Below are 22835 nucleotides of genomic sequence, written 5' to 3'. Positions count from 1 at the left end.
TGATATCACATACTCAAACCATGAGGACATAGTCAATCTGCTAGCAAATGAATTTAGCTCTAAAGTCTCCCCTCTCTTTTCCCCCGACATTCCCAGATTGCATACCCATATTTACATCCCCTTAAATCTCCAAAGAACAAGTCCTCATAGCACTTTCTATATTCAAGAACACTACATCAATTGGACCAGATAACATACCAGTCTGCTAGTGACCACCCTCAAAAAGGATCTGTCAGACCTCCTACAGACACTATTCAATATCATCTTCCAAAAAGGTTGTGCCATTGAACGGAGGACAGCAACATTCACCCCCCTGCACAAAGGTGGGGTACAAGCAGACTTTCGTAATTATAGGCCAATAGGTCTGGCTAGCCTCATCTGTAAGGCTATGGAGGGGATCAGTATGGAATTAAAAAATAAGGACATATGTAACTATGTTTTGGTCAAGGGCAGATCTTGCCTGCTTAACCTGGTTGACTTCTTCAAAAAGGTTACTAAAGCAATAGCTGAGGGAAAATCAGTACACATTGCATATCTAGACCTTGCAGAGGCATTTGACACCATCTCACACTCAGGTGTTGTTGATAAACTCTCTCAGCTAAAAGTTAATTCCTATGTAACTCATTGGATAATAAGGTAATTCACAAACAGAACCTAGAAAATTAGGGTCGGCAGCTCTATCACCTTCAAAAGATCTGTTACTAGTGGTGTGTCCCAGGGTTCAATCTTTGAGCCTTTCATCTTTGACATTTACTTCTTGGAGGTTATTGGCATGTCTTTAGTGTTTATGGCTGAACAGGTTGCAAGTAGCTATAAACTTGGTGCCATCATAAACTCCCCAGAGGACACCAAAATCCTCCAAAAGCCCTTTCTCAAGAAAATAGCTGGTGTTATAACCATGAGCTTAAACATAATGCTAATAAATGTATAATAGTGTCCTTCAGCAAGTATGATGTCCCCTGTAACTATCACATTGACAAAAATAGTCATGAAAAAGAATCCAGCAGTTAGGGACCTAGGAACCTATGTGGACAACAAATTGTCCTTTGTTCACTATGTATCCACTACTGTAAGAACGTTCTTTTTCAATGGACATCTAATTACTAAGAGTATAGTGTCTAAGTCCAGGGATGTGATCATTCCACTATATTTGGCACTTAACAGATTGATCATTGAGTATAATGTCTCCTTTGGTAATTACCTCCCTAAATATTTAACATAACTTGAATGCCCACAACACTTTCTCATCAAGAAAATCATGGGCCTAAATTATAAAAACTATACTGACTGTCTCAAAGCCTTGTTCCTCTTCTCGGTTTCATGCATGCTACTGAGGGGTGATCTCTGCTTCCCATACAGAACCTATCCTGTCAGATCTACTACACATCCACAAGTCTAGTGATGGCAAAAACACCAGCTCAAGAGATCTTAATCTGATCTTTAACATAATAGAGCATGTTGGAGGGTTAGATATGTAACACAGAGACTACCACTTCTTTGGGGTTATCTTCATCTCCTCATAAAGCACAACACTTTATACTATTCAAATGTAATCTGGATGAATGGATAGGCAAACACAAATGCATCCCTGGTTTAGCATCCTTGTCCCTTGCTGATGGGGCTAAGATGTAAATTTCTTCCAGCTCTGAGTTATTTGTACTTAAGTTACAAGGGCTAAAATTTTCATGGGAATGCAGGACTAGGCTTCTAAAGATCATCACAGATCAATACACTACACTTGCTACACTCAGCAATTACAATGCCTTACATACAAAGGCACACAAAGTCAAAAAATACCAAGATTTTCAGGTAGAACTGAGAGCAATGTTGAAGAAAGATACATAAAGAATTCCAATAGTAGTAGTCACTAGTGGTTTGTCCCAGTGAAATGTGGATGGCCAATAATCATCTAGCCCTAAACCCTAACAAAACCAAATTGCTAATATTTACTCCTAAGGAAATCCTCTCTGTTAACAAGTCATATTTCATCATTCCTTCTCAAAATAGCACCACCATAGAAGGTCTCCCTCACTGAATTACTAGGAGTTATTCTTGATGAAAACTTGACATTCGACCTCCACATCCACAATAATATTAAAATAAAACAAAAACTAGGCACCTTCTACAGACACAAACACTTTCTTAACTGCTCTACTAAGCATAATCTTGTTTCAACATTTCTCCTTCCCTCTCTCATGTATGGCACCCATCTCCTTACCAATATCCAGTCCTCCTTAAAAAACAAGCTTGAGTCCTGCTACAACAAGGTTGCTAAGATTGCAACCAACAAAAAACACTCATCCCATCACTGCATCTCCCTATAAGTGTTTAACTGACTCAAACTTCCAAATTATCTATCTACCACTAATCACAGCACAAAGAATCATTTACAAACCCTCAGACTGCCCAGCCCTTTCATCTCTTTTAACCAACTACCACCCAAATAGTCCACTCAGATCTGAAAATCAACTCCTTCTTCAAGTAGACAAACCAAAACTCCCAGCTGGTGACATGCTTTATTACCTTTCTGTTGTCAAGCTATGAAATTCTCTCCCAATAGCTATCAGAACCTCCAGCAATAACTTCCCCTTCAAAAAATCACTGAGGCAACACTTCTCCACCTTTTGGCAATGCAGATGTCTTATTTCCCATCCATCTACAACCTGATTCCCACACCTAAGTCATATTGACCTTGCATCCTCTCCTTTTCACATCTTTCTTCATCACTATTTAATAAACACATATGATTCTTCTAATCCTGACTTACTATCTACTGATGCCTAACTATTTGTTAATAAATCACTTCCACTCTCCCCTGCACTTTTTATGCTGGCTGCTACTCTTATATTACATTGTAAATATTTCTATATGACTGCTTATATCACTAAAAATGTATGACAATATGTTTACTTGTTTAGTATGTACCCTTAAACTGTATTATCTGTGCATATTATGTGTATATCCCTTCTATTCTATTGTTGTTTAATATTGTTCCAACAAATAAATACATAAATAAATAATACCGAAGTAAGCACCTATGAACCTACAAAGAAAGTGCCATGGTCAGTATGTGTATGTATATATATATATATATATATATATATATATATATATATATATATATATATTTATATATATATATATATATATATATATATATATATATATATGGGTCCTCTTTGTCATTTTGAAATACTGAAATCTCGAAATTCAGTATTTCAAAACCACTAAGAAAACCCAACTACAACTCACAAACTCGAAATCACACAACCGCGAAATTCAAAATCCCGTAATTACACTACACATACAGTACACACATAAACTTACACACAGCTCCCCCACATAATCAAACAAACTCATCTAACATACATATAAGCAGGGGGGCAAGCCCCCCTATGCCCCCACACACCCCCTACTTATATATTCTAACTCCGAGATCGCACAAGCAAAAACACAAATGAAACTCACACACACACGTCCCTCAAACACACTCATAACAGTCACAACACACACATACACACACTAAACCCCTAACCAACACACTTACACACACAAACTTACCAAAATTAAACCTAAACATCCACAAACCCTACCAACGGAAGCAGAAATTCAAAAGATCTGTCCTTCGGTATTTTGAATTTCGCGCTTCTGACGGCTTTGAAAATGTGAGTCTGCGGTTTTGTAAGTTCAAAATACTACAATTCGAGATTTCAATGTTTTAAAATATATATATATATATATATATATATATATATATAGTCATAAAAATATCTGTGTTTGTATATTAACAGATGTTGCCTTAACAGTACAGTTCTTTATAAGCTTTATACAGCAGTACCACATTTGTTAGTACTGCCATAGCTTAAGAGAATTTTGTTTGACTGTGCAATGATAGAAGTGCACTTCTGCATGCCTCCTCTTGTACAGTTATACAAGAGGCTCAGAATGTTAAGTCTATTGTTCACTGAGATTGTTATAATGGCTATGGGTTCAATTACCCCTCCCAAAAATAAAATGTCTGTTGTCATGGTTTAGTATACTTGGCATCCTAGTAACAGCAATGCACCACTACTAGACCCAAGAAGCATAGCTGATTCTATAAGCAACCTGGGCCAGTATTATGAACCAGTGCCCCACCCCTCAGCCCACCTTGTGAAGACCCAAAAACAGCACTTCACTGTAATAAGCCAATCAATACATTGTAAGCCATCATCTCATTAGAGTTAGAGTAAGCCCCCCCACCCCCAGCTCTTCCATTGTAGAGCAAAGCACAACCAGGTGGCCAGATGCACAACATGCCCCCCCCCTCTCCTACCCCAGACATTCAGGTCCAGTTTCTGTGCCCTGCCCCCAAACCTCCTACAACATAATTTATTTTAAACTGTAGCAAACTGTCTGCTACAGACCCATAAATCTCACTAGTCTTATATGTAAAGTCATGGAAAGAATTATCATAGAGATGATCAACAGAGATATAGTATAGATGTGGTATAGGTATAGTGGTTTTGTCAAGGGCAGATCATGCCTACTCAACCTGGTGGACCAGTTTATACCCTGCCTGCATGGAGCACAACATCACTCATGTTTTAGTTTAAAATATATACAGTGTTTATAGCATGCCTGCATGGAGTGTTATGGTTCTCATGTTTTTAGTTTAAAAAAAAATCTTTTTTTAAACTGTAGCAAAATGCTTGCTACAAATGTGGCAACACTTGCTACAGTTTATACCCTGCTTCCACTAAGCTTTGCAGTGCTCAGGTTTTAGTTAAAAAACATTTTTTTTTTAACTTTTAAAAAGTTTAGACCATACATGTAACACTACAGCTCTCAGATGTGGCCAGAAATGTAAAATTGGCTTTTAAAAGTCGGTACTGAATTAAAGAAAGATCAAGACTGACTGATCGTGCCCTTCTAACACTTTGCGCCTGGGACAGTTGCTGCTCTAGCCCCTCCCTACTTACGCTACTGCTAGGCCTATGTACTTAATATCCATAAGTAGTGCTTTGTTGGGACATTGCACAATATACAGCAGATTAAAATACTTGAAAAACAACAATGGGACAACCACGGCAAAGCACATATATTTAATAAACAATAAGCAGTAAGCAGATAAGCACTTTCGGAGATATATGTGCTTTGCCATGGTTGTCCCATTGTTGTTTCTTAAGTATTTTAACCTGTTTTTTTCTACATTGGGACTGATTTTCTCCCTGTTGCTGTTTGCGTACTACAATATACAATAGAAGTCTGAGCCAGATCATGGTCAAACGAGGCCTTAGGCTGGGTAATGGATCAGGGCCCAGACACACAGCACCCCCCATAGCTATTCCATTGTCCCATTACTTAGTTATTTCTCAACAGTTACCATAAATACTATTCAAATCTGTTAGCGTGCATAATATTTTCTTCTTTACTTCGACAATAATTACAGATATTTGGATATAATTTAATTTTTTTATTTCAAGTTTTATAGCACAAACACTAATAGACATTTGCTAAACAAAACAATATAGTCTCACAATGAAAACAGACTTAGCATTAACAGTAAACCTCTTTACCCTTGCAACTTGCATTCAAAGAAAATATATCTAGCCAGTGGCAGATTAAGTTTACCTTTGGGCTGTTTTCAAACCATAGGCCCCTTGCACACATTTTTAGGATAATACATGCATGTGTTCTTTGATTCATCTTCTTCATTGTATTAAATTGTATTCCTTGTACAATAGGGCACCACTTATTAGACAGTGATTTAAATTTGTAGTTTGAACATTTTTCCAGTAGGCGATGAAACAAAACGCATGAAGCAATGTCAAAACTGCCCATTTCAGAACATTTCAACCACAAAAAGGCTACCCAGACTTCTAGCACTACAATCCACCAGTATTAGGCAATAAGCACAATCTTTGCAGAAGTAAAAATCATCTAATTAATTCCACATTAAAGAGATATATAACTAATGAAGAGGTTACTACTAGCAAACAACTTTATATTTGTGTTTCAGTATTTGCTGCCTTTGAAGAATAAATTGCCTATGTAACATAAAAAAATTGATAAGCTGTTAATATTGTAATAGGGAATGTATTGCAAACCAACAACAGGTTCATAGTTACAAGGCATCTCATCCAAACGGGGACACACTCAGGGCTGCAGCATCCTCACCCCTTCTTAAATTACAACACATTATCATCAACCCATATGTATGGTGCAGGAGTAAACACCAAAGCTTTCTGCATCAAAAGCAATTACACTACCAGTTGTGCTACCAACGCTGCTTTCAAATTTTCTAGTGCAAACAGTGATGACCATTTACTAAACAAAACAGTTGCACATTGAAAACATACTTAGCATGACCAGCAGTAAACTTGTCTTCCGTTGAAGCTCACAATTCCTGAAAATGCACTGAAACTCACAATTCCTTGAAAATGTACTGAAACACATAATCTGGTAGTGGGTGTAGAGGATTCAAGCTCTTGGATCCTGAGATATAAACATTGCATGCAGAAGGTTTTCTTAAAGATGAATGCTGCTCTTAAAAAAAATACATATTTTTTAACTTAAAAAGTAAATTGTAGGAGCCCCCTGGCCAGTAGGTCCCTCCTAGTCAGCAGGAGGCCCCTCCTACTGGGCCTAGGCAAATGCATACGTCACCTAGTGCTGGATCCATCCCTGTGCTGGACATACTTATTATGTGATCAACATGTTTTTTATGTATATGTGCATTTTTATTACTGTCAAAACTCAAATAGCATCACTAGCCTCAAACACAAATGTGCTATCTTGATAAGCAGCTCCTGCAGTTAATATTATCTTTTGTCAGACTGAATGTGAGTGTGGCTTTTGGATTAGGCCTGCATCTTCCATATGTTATAATCAAACAGTTGGATGATATACCTGTGTAGCTCCTATATTAAAAGGGTATTATGCTTTACTGTATCAGTACAGGATTACATGTGAAAATGGTCTCTGGACCAGTCCAATTACATGGTTACCAAATAGTAAATAAATAAACAAATAAACAAAGAGTTGACTGTTAGCATTTTTTTATTTCTCTTCCCCCCCCCCCCTCCCTCTTTGTCACTATCCTTTTTTTTCATACATTTTTCTCCTCTCCATTTATGTTACTATTATAGTCAGCAACACAGCAACCTGCAGCTAACTCACTGGCAGGACCTACTATCCTACCATGGGTGACAACAGTATCACCACCACCACCACTGCTTGCACCAGAGGCTTCCACCACACCTTGGCCTAGCCTACCACAGTTAACTCCACAACTTCTGCCTTATCTGCACCACCTGCAACAGGGAGTCCTGCACCAGAGTGTGGTATCATAGTATCTGTAGGTAGCAGAGCAAGTGAATGTGATACTTTTGGCACCAATCAGGAGCTGCAGATCTTATGGGGACATAGCAGACAGGAGGTTGGATGCCTGCACTGGACATATGGAAACCATGCTGTGGTGACTCATTGAATAGCATCCCTGCCCAAAGCTAACTCCACCTTCTGAAGTAGGACTCAATGGTGATCATTCCCAAAGGGATGACTAATCTCTCACTGGGTTTGATGTGGCAAAGACAGGACCTTCAAACAGCCAGTCCATTGCCCAAACACAGTGTTCCTCTCCCTTTTGTGTCTGTGCCTACCACTGTATGTTGTAAAACCATCCCCTTCCCATCTTCTTCTCTCTCTGTCTGATGTCTCCTTCACCATTGTATTCCCCCTCATTCACTGGATTACTCTACACCATGTCTGTCATGTCTGTCTTTCCCTGCTACCTAACTTCCTCCTCTTACACATCTCTTACTTATCAGACTTCCTTCTCTAACTTTTTCTTCGCTAATAAAAAACAAAAAGCACCTGTCCCACAAAAAAAATCACCCATAACTCTCAACTTAACAAATATTGCAATAAATAATAATGCTCTCACAAAAAGTTTTACAACAACAAAATTTATAATAGTGACATTTCTAGAAAAACTGTATAACATTATTATCATCAATACGTCAATTCTGTTATAGCGTTTGGCACTTTCTACCAATATTTACTTTTGTATTCTTCTGGCATTGTTCAGATAAAAAATTGAGAGGTACACTATCCCACCTCCATCCTGCACATTCCTTCTTTGCTCACTTTCTGTTCTGCCCTTTGCTTGTCTCCCCATTTCATCTCTGTGCTGTACTCCCATTTCCAATCTTTAATCTAGTCAAAAATTGATAAACACACCACATGTATACCAATAAAGGGCTTATAAAACAATGCAGTTATCTTTCTGTATTCATATATTGCATGACAGAGGGCAGAGAGCAATGGTGATGTTCATATATAACCACATCAAAATGGCACTCCTGGTCCTTTGACAAAAATGAAGAAAATGTATAATGTGCTAATAAATTTACACTATTCACACAAATGAGTTGCTTGCCAATGTGCATCACCAAGAAAATATGAAATTAAATAAAATCTCTATAGTCTAACTGCTTCCATGGCACAGTGTACTAGTACAGTGGGTGGAGGGTTCTAATCCTTTGATGGCTGAATATTGGTTTAGTCAGTTTAATTTCTCCAAGTCTTTTTGGTTTCTAGTAACATGATGGGAATGGACCCCATTCATATGTTAGGTCATGATTAAAGTTCATGAAATTAGTATTGTTTTAATCTTTGATGTTAGCCAAACGTGGTCTTTGCAGCACTAGCAATGTGCCCAGAAATCACTCCTGTAATTCATATGGACTTACACGTATCAGTACCATATCTAAACATGACTGCTAATTATTTTTATGAAACCCACTGCTCCCTTCCACTATTGAAACTTTCTGGGTATCCTTCTTCCACATTGCTTTCTTTTCTGCCTGCAAATCCTAATATTTTATGACTGTGCCTCTCTGTATGTAAGACACTGTAATCACTGTTGTAGCAATTTCAATGATCAATGTTATGTTTGTCTTCTTTTCATGGACTAATATATCTGGTTTTCTTGCATCTATTTTATGAACTGTTAGTAATGGGTGGTCACATGTGATATAAACTTCATCATTCTCTATAATGTTTTGGGATCATGTTTCCAATGCTGCTAAGCTACTTCAGTATTGTAATGTTTGCACAATCTCCAGTGCTCCTATGCAACAGTCTTAACATATTATTATGCCTTTCAGTATACAGGCCCTCTGACATTAGTCTATCAGACCCAGAAACAAGATGTACAACTGCTTCCAGTTCTGTTTTACAGAACCTACATTTCTTTGTTTTCTCCACATGTTAAATGGACTTTGTAAACCAACAAGTACATAGTCCATTATCCTGGGCTGTCAATATTAACCTTTCATCTTTTAGTTTAAATTCACTCTCCTTAACGATTCCTGCATCAAATCCTGATCAACATGAGGTTGTTCCAGGAGTTTTTTGTACTTACCACAATATTTATGCCTTTTCCACATTTCTTGCCTTCTCATCTGATCCTTCTCCTTATATTCTATCTTTTGGGGTTTTTTGGGGCACATTCAGTTCCTGCCTGATTTTTGTCTACTTCTGGTTTAAGTTCCATCCCCACTTCACACTGATATGTTTCTGATAAACTATGCAGGGATGGCACCTTAGACTTTTTCTCCTCATGTTTTAAAATTTTCATTATGAATCGACTCGTGAGGTCTGCAGATATATATGCAGTCCCAAGATTGAAGATCTATACATGTAATCAAATTCATGGAGGCCCATACCTCCCTCAGAATGAGAAATATATTATCTTGGTATACACTGATTTTTATATATCATTTGATAAACGTGAAGCATTTTCTTGTTTTCCTGTCCAAGTGATCCAATGACTTTAGAGGCCAGTTAATCTCCCCCAAACTATAAGTTAAAACAGGAAGAGCAAATTGGTTTATAGTTTGGATTTTTTTCTTAAATGGCAGGTCTGTTTTCAATATTAGTTTTAGTCTTATAAAATATTCCTTACTGAGATTTGTTCATATTTGATCATGTTTTATTGCCAATCCTTCATCAGTTCCCACATATTTATATACTCCTTCCTGCTCAAATTCCTTTATATTGCATTCTTGTCCCACAGTGATATTTTCTTGGTGCTGCAGCTTTCCTGCTTTGTTGGTTTTGCACATTTATCAAAACCAAATGATATTCTTATATCATCTTATATCAGAAAGTTATAATCATTACAGTTGTGTTTTCAACTCATTTGATGTACTATACAATTCTAAGTTATCCACAAAAGATAATGAGAAGTGATTACACTTGTTTTCTTTGAGCCAAATTGTAACCATGACCTAATCTTTTAAGTAGACAGCTTAATGAATTAAGGGCAAGACAAAAGAGCAGCAGTGACAAACAGTCACCCTGAAATATCACCCTTTGAATTTTTATCCATGTGATAATAATTTGTTCTTTATCATATCTTAGCTGTAAAGTGGTTTGCCACTGTTTCATAGTCACTGTAAAGTAATTATCAATTTAGGGTATATGTTATATTTCTGTAAGCACCCCTTTATCCACGAATGTGAGATGCTATCAAATGCTTTTTTTTTTTTTTTGTAATCTAGCAATGTCATACTTAGATTCTTCACCTTTTTATCATTCTCTGTTATGGCTTTATTTTAACAACAAATGATCCATTGTTCCATATGACTTTCTTTTCTTACCCTTTTGTTCTGTTACCGTACTTGAGTTTTTTTTATAAATAACTATAAACTCTGTCTGCAACAGTTCCAATATATAGTTTGTACATCTTCAGAAGGCAAGCTATTATTCTATATTTTTTATTATGGCTTGTAGTTTCACTCTTAAGAAGGAGTATAATTTTTCCTGTTGTTAACGAGGCCAGTGTTTGTTCAGGATGTGCATATAAGTTGCTCTTACTCAGGGCTAAATCCTTGTGTAAATATGTTAAAACTTTTATCCAGAAGTTAGCTACTGCATCTGGCCTGGAATTTTCCACTTAGGAGCTTTTCTTAATTTTATTTCAATTTCTCTGGCCATTTCTTCATCCCATTTCATATGCTGTACATTTGAACTCCTTTATTTTTTTAATGTTTCTATCCATTCATTATCTTTATTATGTTCTGAGTAGATTTCATAAAATATTTCTCCACAATTTCTCTATTGTTTGTGTGTGTGTGTTTCTATTCATTTTGTTTTATTTCCTAGTTCTCTACAAACCTTTTTTTTGGATCATCAATAAACTGCTTATTTTGTACTTATCCTTTATGTTATCTGCATATCTTCTAAGTTTTTCCTCCCTGTGCTTATATGTTTAATTTATTATTTGCAATATTGTATGAGTGATCCTGGCCTCTTCTGATACTGTGCATTGCATTTATCACATCCTGGTAGTTTTGTTGATCTGTTCCCCCTTCTGTGCTCTTCTAACAGTGACACTTCTTGTCTTAAGCTTTATAGTTTTCTCTATTCAATTTTCCATGATGGCATTTTATTTCTCCTCTTCCTTTCCCTTATTGGTCTACATGTTTATGGTAAGACTTTATATGTTATTAATTTAGCTGCACAGTAGTATATCCTATTTACTTCTGTTATATCACTTGATTTTTTATTAATAGTCTTGATTACTGTGTTCATCTGTTTTATCAGAATTCTAACATTTTGGTTATTGTTTACTTTCTGTAATATATTTCTTTCATCAATCTTAATATGTCTATCCATCTCTGTTAAATCAAGCAACTCTTCTCTTAGATCATTTTCTTCTATGCTGAGAGCACATTCCTTATGGCATTCTACAGAAGCTTCCAGAATGTCTTCCTGTGACACTTCCAGTGATACTGCTTCATCTTGCATCAACTGAACTTTTCTGTTTCGTACTGAAGTCTTCAGAACATCCTCATATGGCAAGTGATCAGATGGTTCCCATTCCCCCTGTTTTTCCTTAATTTGGGAACTCGTTGTTCCATTATGTCATCACATTACAGCTGGATTTTCTAATCAACACAAAATCCTTCACTTCACAGGTAATTCATAACTTCAGTTTCTATTTAACTTCTCCATTACTAATCTTCTTTTTTATTTTCCCTGTTTATTTTCTTATTTATTTTTGCCTGTTTTTCTCTTCAGATATCTTCGGTGCTGCTTTTTTTGTATTGATTAGTTTTTGCTTTCTCATTTGCATAGATATTACAACATATAGCTCTTTTTCTTTCACATGTACATATTTCTTCTTCAGATGTTTACTGCTCCACCTGTTTCTCCTTAATTCGGGGACTCATTTTTCCATCATGCTGTGACATAACCTGTGTTAGACTCTCTATACTAAATCCTTCACTTTGCAGGTATTCCATAAATTATTTCTATTTGTTTAGCATCTGCCTTACTTATCTTCTGTTCTGCATTCTCCCTTTGTGCTCTTATTTTTGTATTGTGAAAATTTTCCATATCTGGGTGTCTTTGCCTGTATTTTTCTTCAAATATTGTTTGAGATGATTTGTGTTGATTAATTTGTCTTTCTCTTTTGCATAAATATTGCACCATGCCAGATATCTTTTCTTTCCTATGTCAGTGTCTCGTTTTTTATACCTTTCAAAATTCTCTGGATTTTGTTCTTTATGTTTTCACATTTCCTCTGTTGCATTTTTTCCAGGCAGCCCAAAGCTTCATCATCTATGTAATATTTTGTTTTTTGGCCTATCATTTTTTGAGCTTTTCTGTGGATTACTGCTTCCTAATACATCGGGGGGGGGGGGTATCCTCCCCCTGAGCTTGGCCTAACTCAGTTGTAAGAATGTTTCTGTGCCTTGAGGCTTCTACACTGCCATATTTTCCAGTCTTGGCATCAGTGCATGCACCAGGATTGGTCACTTTTTCATCCTGAGACCTGTGCACCCAACTGTCATTTTTATTTTTAACCTGCCTATCTCAATGACATATGCTATATAAAAGACAGTCATCTTGCTAAGATTTTGTGAAATCAGGGTCCACTATGTGAAGGTACTCACCAATACTTGAGAATGAATTCAGTCCCAGCAATACTATGCATCTCCTTTTCTTGCCAATTTCTTCATCTCTCCATTAGAAGATTTACAATGCTACCACTCTGATATTATGCTAAACTCATCCATTTCCCATAGCTATTGTAAAACTTATTTCTGTTAATCCAATTATTTACAGCGCTACTGCATTGGACTTTGCATTATTCATAAATTATTTTGTTGTTTTACTGTATTGCTTTGTACTAGTCTTGTAACTGTCTATGTATTATGATTATTTCTACAATACATATTTCTTCCATGACTGCATTTGTTTCTATTTGTGGAGCTGACTGATTTCAATAATTGGCTCAATTATTGGTGTCATTCAAAGGGGATCCAGTTCCTGTCACCTTGGGAAGCCATGGTCGGCAGCCCTCACTGCTTAGCCAGAGATGGTTTGTACCTGGCATCTTTAGGCATTTTGGCTGTTGGCAAAGGCTCTTGCCTCCCTCATGGTTCCTTTTTAGGCGGGGTCTCAAAAACAACAGTACTAACATGAAATTAACCAAGGAAAACAAAATAAGGGTCATGCTGTTAAATGCTAGGAGCTTAAACCAAAGATTGCACTCCCTAGAAGCATTTCTATCACTAGAAGATGTAGATGTCTGTGCAGTCACAGAAACCTGGTTCAAGGCCTCAAAGACTACCCCGGCCCTGCAAGGCTACAATGCCTTCCACACCTTTAACCACAAAGTGAACGTGTGAAAACCAAGGGAGGCAGTGTTTCAATCTATATTACAGATAAATTCACCTCCTGGACAACTCCATGAAGTTACTCCAGGTCCAGGTTATGGTGGGTAAGACCCCCATTCAAGTCTTAGCCAGTTAGAGCTCCCCCTCCATGGGTCACAATCCCCCTTGTAGCCTACTTGACCAAACTGGAGACAATCCAGATTTTACAGAACACACACTGGTTATGGGGGATTTCAATTATCCCACCATCAAATGGAAAACCTACGCTAGCCCTAACTCACTACTGGAAAAGTTCCTTGACTTTGTTAATTCAAATGTCCTGGAACAAATTGTCCACACCCCAACAAAAGGAACAAACATTCTAGATCTGGTCCTCACCATGTCACAAAGGTGCACTGTTGCAACTGTTTGACCCTCATTAGATAAAACTAACCACAAGTCATTCACCTTTGAGCTGACACTAACACCAGAACTCACAAAGGGCGAAATCAGAGTAAAGAACTTCACCAAGGAAAACTATACCCTTCTAGGTGAATGTGTAAATGCATTCCAAGCCCCACCCCAAGCTGGAAGTGGTAACTACGCCAAAGCTTACACTAAAGCCCTGTACAATCACTTGCATAAGTGTATAAACTCAGCTGTACCAGAAAGAATCAAAGCCAGAACCCCCAAGTAAAAATAAGCAGCCATGGTGGACATCCAGCATCAACAAGCTTTACAATAAATGCAAAAAGTTGCTATCCAAGAAAAACAAAGGTAAGGTCCCAACAATGGAAAAGCACCCTCCTCAGCCTCAACAGGCAAATAAGACAACTTGTCACATCTTCCAAAGGCTTCTTTGAGAGAAACTTAGCAAGTACAGCCAAGGATAACCAAAAGGCCTTTTACAGCTATGTACGTAAACTAAAGGGTAGAACCCAAGCATGTGCAGAACTAGTGGTCAATGGTATCACAAACACTGACCCCACAGAGATAACAAACCTGCTAGTGGCTAGGTTTTCGGAACATTTCACCCCCTCATCTCCTCCTAAGTTACAACAAGCCTTTCTCCAAACTCCCCCCCAACATATCTGAAGAGCAAGTCCTCCAAATCCCTGTCTAAGGCAAAAAAAAGTTTGTGGTATATTTATTCAACAATTAAAGCTTTTCAACCCATTTTGTGTTGGGACCTTTCTGCCAGTGCCTCGTGGGGATTTATTACTTTATTTGGCTCTATTTATCTCTGTAATTGTTGGTTTCTAAGAATATGCAGCTTTTCAATTGCAAAGTCACTTGTATCAATATACAAGACAGATGATGTCATTGCCAGTCTATTCAATTGCAGTTCAGTTTGATTCATATCATTAGGGAAGCTGTTTAGTGTAGCTCTATTAAACATTAAGGGGTAATAGTCACTAATCTATTACAGCTGCTATGAATCAGCACAAAAATTCTGACAAACACATAATATTTTACTAAGTTAATTTCCTTTTATTACAGCATTAGTGGAAAAAATGGACTATTGTTTCCAAATACCATTAACTACATTGTTATGGCTAAAATCTTTAATTGTTTTCCATCTAAAGGTGTCACTAGTTTTCTACTTCAGCACAATTTTAATCCTTTCAGCTTTAACTTGGTGATGATCAGGCTGTAAGGAGATGCCTACATGTGCTGTTGGAGAACACGCTGAGCAGCAAAGATATTTCTGGTGCCACTCCTTGGGGGTCAGTTTTGTATTTTCCATCATTTAATGTACTGCTTTCTTCCAATTAATTGTCTTATTTTGAATAATATGTAGATTACTCTAAACATACAGCAGTGAAAATGTGATTAACTGTTTCATGGCTTTATCTTAACAAAAAGTCAATTAGAAGTCCAGGAATGCAAAAGTTAAATTGTGATTTTTTTTTTCCAAAGCCATCTGACAACCTATTTCTAAATAAAGATAGCCAAGCCTTTACCATTTAGGCATCTTGCTCATTCTTATTCATGCCTGCTAAGCCTACCCTAATCCTATGTCTTACCTTTTGAAAGACTTGTTCCTTAACAGTACCACCATTCAGACAAATTCTATCTATGGATACTGCTAGGGTTTGGCACTTGTAAAGGGAAACTGTTTTGTTTGATTTTTTTTTCTTTTTCTTTTTGATAAGAATGCTGTTGATGTGATTACTGTGAGATACTTTGTTTTGATGCATTTGCACATCGTGTGTAATAAAAACAAGAAATAAAAAACAAGCAACTAGTTCATCAGGTAACCAAAATATACAAGGGAACTCTGGTGTTTTATGTTATATGCAATTATAGTCGGGGAACCTATTACCTTCTGCTTTGAAAAAACATTATAAATTGGAGATTTTATTTTAACAGCACAATTATGGGACTATTAAGGACATGGACAACTGTGCTTCATGTGACCAGTGATGAGCTGATCAACTTCTAACTGCCTTATCACAATTACAATAGTTAAAATGAGCTTTTGATTATAGCTTGGTGCATGATGCATACGCAGTGTAAGATCACTGTTAGTGCAAGCCCCATGCTTACTCTTTTAGGGGAGATATTTGTATGCTTACTCTTTTGGTGGAGCGTTTTCTTTTTCTCATTGTTCATTGGTTCATAGGTGTATACTAGGCTAATGGCCCTGCGGCCTCTACAAGCCTAGCCATAGGATTACCCTGGCATCCTGTCACCTGACCTTAGTTCCCAGTGCCTCTGTTGAGTAGAGCCACTGGAGTTATCCCCAGGGTGAATTTTCTATTTCCCATCCATTCATCAAGATTTCTCTTGAAGAGGGTCAGCGAGGTGCTCTGCTTGACATGTATGGGAAGTCTATTCCATAACATGGGCAGTCTCTGGGTTATGAACCTGTCCCTCCAGCATGTTCTGTTGATTGTGGTAATGAGGTTGAGGCCTCTGGAGCATGTGGTGCAGAGGGATTTCGATTTCTTTAGATGTAGCATAACAGAGCTGGGTCAGATGTGGCTTTGTAAGTCAAGCAGAGATTGTCTCTTTGCCTCTAAGTAGGGAATATGAGACAAAGAGCAGTTGGAGTTTTTTGAGTCTGTCCATATAGGACAAGTGTTTAAGGCCTAGGATCCGCTTTGTGAGGTACTTTTGTGCCCTCTCCAGTTGTTGCAGATGTCTAGTGAGGTGGGGCATTGTACTTGATGATTAGCCTAATGAGGGAAATGTAGAGGGAGACAATGACCTCTTTCTTCCTGGATGCAAAACCCTTAGTAGTGAGATGTGCCACATAGAAGGACTTTCTGACCAAAGTGGCAATGTGGTGATCAAAAGAGAGGTTGCTGTCTACCTGTGTTCCCAGATCTCTTATAATGCCTTCTGTATTCAGTGGACTACCATCAATGTGGTAATTCATTGGGAACTGGGTTTTTCCCAAAGAGGATGATGACACATTTTTTGGCATTCAGCTTAAGGCCATGGTTCTGACACCAGTCGTTGGTCTCAGTGAGGCCATTCTGTAGGATGTCAATATCACTTGGGGAGTTAATAGTAGCTCCAACTTGCAATGTTCTGTAAACTTTATCAGCCAGAGTCCCTTCATGTTGGTCTGGACTTCAGAGAAGTAGATACCAAACATTAGAGGACCCAGGACCGAACTCTGGGGGACTCCACTCGTGACTAGTCAGCAGTCTGACTTGGAGTCAGCTACTTTCACACTGTGGGCTCTATCCTTGAGCCAGTTTGCAACCCACCTTGTGATATAGGGTTGATGCCTAGCTTAGTGAGTTTTTCTATGATTCCTAAGTGGGGAATGGTTTCAAAGGCCTTGGCCAGATCAAGATAGGCTGTATGAACCACCTTGGCTTCATCCACAGCTCTGGTGACTGACTCAAAGAAGTCGACCAAGTTGAGCAGGCATGATCTACCCTTCACAAAACAAAACTGTGTGGGATCAAGAGTTTGGAGATTCCGTGTATCCTTGTTTATTAGGTCCATGATGATGCATTCCATAGCTTTGCATAAAAGAATCATCAGGCTACTGGGGTGATAGTTCCCAGGGTCTGTAGCTGCTCCTCCTTTGTGGAGCGGGATGACTGTAGCAGTGAGCCATTCAGTAGGGACAAAGCCTGAGGTGAGGCTGTGATTGAACAGGGCACACAGGTGAGGTGCCAGTTCACTCTGTAGTTCATGTAGAACACAGCCAGGGATATTGTCAGGTCCCACAGAAGCTGCATGCTTGGCCTTGGACAGTGCTATTTTAACCTGTGCAGTAGTAATACTGGGTGCCTGGCAAACTACTGGTATTGTGATTTGTCCTTTCAGGGGGAGGGGTAAAGTTGACACTGAATCTGTCAGCCAGTATATTGGCAATATCTGTTGGCTCGGTATAGGAGGTACCATTGTGAAGTACCTCAGAGCAAATCTGGTTATTGTCATGTTGATTCTTAACATAACTATAGAAGGCATTGTGGATGTCTTTACTATCTGCTGCAATTCTGTTTTCATAGCTAGCTTTAGAGGATTTGATGAGGGATCTCAACTTTTTGTTGAGGCTGATAAGGGAGTTTTTCCAGTCTTGGGACTTTACCTTATTCTGCATCAGCTTCCTCCTTCTGTTGTAGAGTTTGTTTATGGCAGGGGACCACCAGATTGGCCTCCTTTTTTTGGAGGAGTGCATCTTGGTTCTGTTGGGTATGGCGAGGTCTATGTATTCGTGTACGTGTTCGTACAGTGCATTGGTGTATGATTCGGCAGTCATGCAACTATTCTCCACTTGCATGGGTGCTGCGAAGTTAGCTACCTCTGTTTTAGGAGCCCAAAGTTATCTTTGGAGAAGTTTTTCATTGTGGTAACCTTTGCAGGGGGGGGTGTGATGTGGATTTCCAAGGTGATTAGTTTGTAGTCAGATCTAACCAGGGAGAAGCTGACTATTGGTGTAGAGCAATGGTCGCCTATGTTAATAATGACCAGGTCAAGGATGTTGTTACCTCTAGTGGGGATAAGAATGAGCTAGCCTGGGGAATTGGAATTAATGAACTCCAGGAAACGTTGGGCAAGTGTATTGGTACATAAGTAGTTTTCCCAGTTAATGGAGGGGTAGTTGAAGTCACCTAGTATGAGAGTGTTAGGTTGGACCCTAATATTCTCCAGGGTGCTTAGGATTGTGGAGTGTGAGTCTTGGGACATGGTTGGGGACCTATAGCAGGCTACGACCTGAATCTCTGTCTTACCCAATGTTAGCTGGTTTACTATCATTAATTCGAAAATCAGAAAAAATCATGTCTGTATTTTCAAATTTTTACATCGGAAATGAACATTTCCGAATCAACCTAACCTCGAAAACAAGGGTGTATTGTCGAAAATGTCGCTTGCGACATTTACGGCAATACACAGCACGCCCACCCTTCCCATAAGCACCTATCTACCTAACCTAAACACACAGTTATGCAGGGGGGCTGTGCCCCCCACACCCCCCCTAACTTAATATTCCAACTCCGAGATCGCACTACAGTGAGGAAAGGGATGTATTTCCCTAACCGCACTGTACCGCGATCTGCTCCCATGAGCGAACGTTGGAATTGCGAATGCACAGTCCATTCGCAATGGCACGCCGCTCACACATCTCATAATATGAAGTATTCGAACATCTGTTGTTCGAATACTTCATAGCCGTGCAAGTGCACATCGGCATTGTGATAGTAAACCATGTTAGCTGCACCTGAAGTATCTCTGATGCATTATGTTGGGCTACCAATCTGGAGGTGTGCACATCCTTTATGAATATGGAAACACCACTGCCTTTGGAGCTTTGGTCCAAGTTCTAGGGCTGAAAAGTGTGGAATGAGTTATAGCCTGGTAGTTTAGGGGTGCTTTCTGCTGCCTTGAACCAGGTCTCTGTTACAGCACAAATGTCAATGTTCTCCATTTTAAGGAGTGGTTCAAGTGAGTGCATTTTGAGATTTAGACTTATAACATTGAGCAGCATGACCCTCAGATTGCATTTGTTTGTAGCTGTTATGGTGGTAATTTGGTCTTTGGAACATCACCTAAAAAAGGCACTATAATGGTGGCAAGAGTCTTGGCTAGTATTCAGAAGCCCAGGGGTGACAGATGCAGGCCATCTCTGGCAAAGTATCAAGGTCTGTCAATCATGTCATCCCAGGCAGACAGATACTGGATCCCCTTGGAATGACACCAGAAACTTAGCCAATTGTTGAAATCAGTCATTTTCTGTTTGTACTGTGGTATAATTCTGGGTGATTGCTGAAGAAACCAAACCAAAATGAAGCATAATGTCCCCACAAAATCTGGTATAAAGTGTTTATTAGATGCCTTTCGTTCATCCACTGTCAGAACTTCTTCAGATAAAACTCTTATACAAATTAACTGTTTAAAAGTCTTTTTTAAAACAATCACATGATAAAAAGTCACCAATCGAACATTCATACCATTTATCTAATTAAACATTTATCTAATTAAACATATTCCCCCATTATTAACCTTTTTGTATCCATTATATATAATGGGAAAAGAAATGGTTGGATGACACCAGAAATACCTGGACCAACAAACTACTAATGTATAGTAGATTTGTGGATGATATCTTTATTGCATGGGAAGAAAGTGAAACTTCACTTAACAATTTCATTGATTTTTTTGAGCATAACAACTACCTTCCTGAAATTCCAGGTAAAAGCTCAGGTCATGAAATAGAATTTTTGTATGTGAAATTGAATTTAAATCCTATGAAAGGTATTGAAAGAATGATATACAGAAAACCTATGTGGCATAATCATATGCTACACTAAAGTATGCATCCCAGACATATTTTCCACAATATAGTGGACAATCAAGCAGTACAAGTATCTAAACTTTGTACAAACAAAGATGTTTATTTGATGGGACGTGAGAAACTGTTGAATAACTTTATGGAAAGAGGGTATAAAGAAAAAAAGATTACTAAAGGCAAAGAACAAATATTGAGAATACGTGAACATAAAGATAAACCTCATTATTCTAAGAGGAGTGACCAAGAGATGAAGCAGAATAAAGAAAGCTGCTCCAAAGAACACAAAGTAAGGTGTGCAATCACATATAGCACAGACAATGCAGCTATATGTGGCACTATTAGGAAATATTGACCGATTTTAACTTCAGATATTAGAGTTGAAGAACTGGTAGGAGAAAAACTCAGCTTTGCATTTAAGAACATAAAGAATCTAAAGAGGCTTTTATGCCAAAAAGATGGAACAGAGATGAGAAATGAAATCACTCAGGCTGCTCCTACAATGCCAAACAGAGGTACACTTAAATGTGGTTTCAGTAAAGCATGGGCTTGGATTAACACACGAGATACATTTATACATCCTGTAACAAATAAGATATATACTTTCCAAGGGCTAATGAATTGCAATAGCAGGAACCTAGTATATGTTGTAACCTGCGTTATCTGCACAGCTTATTATATAGGCAAACAAACAGAAAATTCAAGGAACGTATTCTTCGCCACTTATGTGATATAAGAAACAAGGTAGAAACTAATTCTCTCTACCAACATATCTCTAGATTTGAGAACCACTCTTTTAGATTTATGACTTTATCAAACATTAAAGAAAGTATACTAGGTGGTGACCTAATTAATAAAATGGAAGTTGAGGAAGCAAGGTGGATTATGGATCTGAGAGCAGATCACCCCCAGGACTGAATGGGATAGTACCCCTAAAACCTATATTAAAACATGAGGCCTGAGAAATAAAAAGTAATTACAATCTAAGCTTTCACTTTAAGGAATGATGTTTTCAGAATGGGAGTGGCAACTGCTTTGTATATAAAAAGGAAGTTTTTCTTACTTCTAACAGGATCTGAAAAAGGTTAAGCATAACCAAAAGCGGTTATTTTGTATTTTACTGTTTGTTTTACTATTTGTTTTATAAAATAAAGAGTTTTTAACAGTCTAATTAGAACTGGGAAACTCCTACTTAGATCGGTGTTTGTATTAAGAGTGCTTTAACTGTGTTTAACAGCTCAACAGTTCCTGTAAGAGCTCCTGTAAGAGCTAGCAAGCTTCAACTTAAACTGCTGTTTATATCGAGTGCTTCAGCTGTTCTTACCAGCCCAATAGTTCTTACAACAGCCATCAAATTTCCACTCTAACTGCTGTTAGTGTCAAGAGTGTTTCAGCTGCTAACAGCTTAACAATTATAGCAAGCTTCAGTTTAAACTGCTGTTTGTAACAGCTCAACCGTTCTTATAAGAGCTACCAAGCTTTCACCTAAACTGCAGTTTGTACTAAGAGTATTTCAATTATTTAAATACTTGGGAGCAAGAGGTGGCATATTCATTCTTCTTTCTTAAAAACATAGAAAGTGGCATTTTTATTTACTCTGAAAATTATCATGCTTAGGTGCTTTTTGGTAACTAAGTCATATAAATGTGGGCATTCATTTGACATCATGACAAAATAAAGTTGTATTGAACAATAAAGCATTTCAGTCTTGAAAACTGGAACATGTTTTGGTGCTTTATGTCTGTTTAGTTGTTATCTTGTCGCACTCTGGTGCTGACACAGCTGAACTTACTTCATGCGTTTCATGTGTTTCTCACAGGCGCTCCACAAGAGTCATCCTTAGGATGGTGGGTCGCAGCTGCCCTGGGAGCTATGCTTGTCCTGATGACAGCTGCCTTCATTACTTACCTACACTTTAATAAGTCAGGTAAGGTAATCAGATGAATGTTGTAAATTTTGTGCTAATGTACTGAAAAATTCACTGACTACATTTCAAGATTTTAAGTCTAATATGGAGGGCTGTTGTTTAAAGTCCAAAGCTTGAGCATGGACTGCTGCACATATGATTTGTAATATTCCATTTCGTCTGTACCCTTATAAATGTCTCTTTCTGGACTATATTGTGAAAATATATTCCACTGCAGCATTGTTCAAGGAATACTATCTGCGCAGAAAACAGATCTATAACAAATGTTCCTCTTTTTGAATATCTGTTGGAATTCAAGGTTTACATCAGTAGCAAAAAAAAAAAAAAACAGAGTTCATCAGATCTGATGAAGGTTCCAATACCCGAAAGCACTCATCTTTTGTTTAGTTTGTTCTTTATACTTGTTTTGTATGGTTTACATCTTGGGAACATTAAAATATGCTTTTTAACCTCAGTGTGGTGAATATGCGGAGTTAGTTCTTTTTGTTTTTTTTTT

General features: G+C 37.9%; 1 protein-coding gene across 1 annotated transcript in view; it reads left to right on the top strand.

Annotated features, from left to right (window-relative positions):
* LOC122790530 (immunoglobulin lambda-1 light chain-like) overlaps window positions 1-22835 on the top strand; it is a 318197-nt gene that overhangs the window by 201236 nt on the left and 94126 nt on the right. Inside the window, exon 5 of the mRNA XM_044058079.1 lies at window positions 22232-22339. Within this exon, the coding sequence (XP_043914014.1) occupies window positions 22232-22339 (108 nt within the window). The remainder of the gene's footprint in view (window positions 1-22231; window positions 22340-22835) is intronic.

The sequence above is a fragment of the Protopterus annectens genome, chromosome 16.part0, assembly GCF_019279795.1.
Source record: "Protopterus annectens isolate FY-2018-M chromosome 16.part0, PAN1.0, whole genome shotgun sequence".
NCBI lineage: Eukaryota > Metazoa > Chordata > Ceratodontiformes > Protopteridae > Protopterus > Protopterus annectens.
The sequence above is the reverse complement of the archived record's forward strand: the minus strand, read 5'-3'. Positions and strand labels throughout refer to the sequence as shown.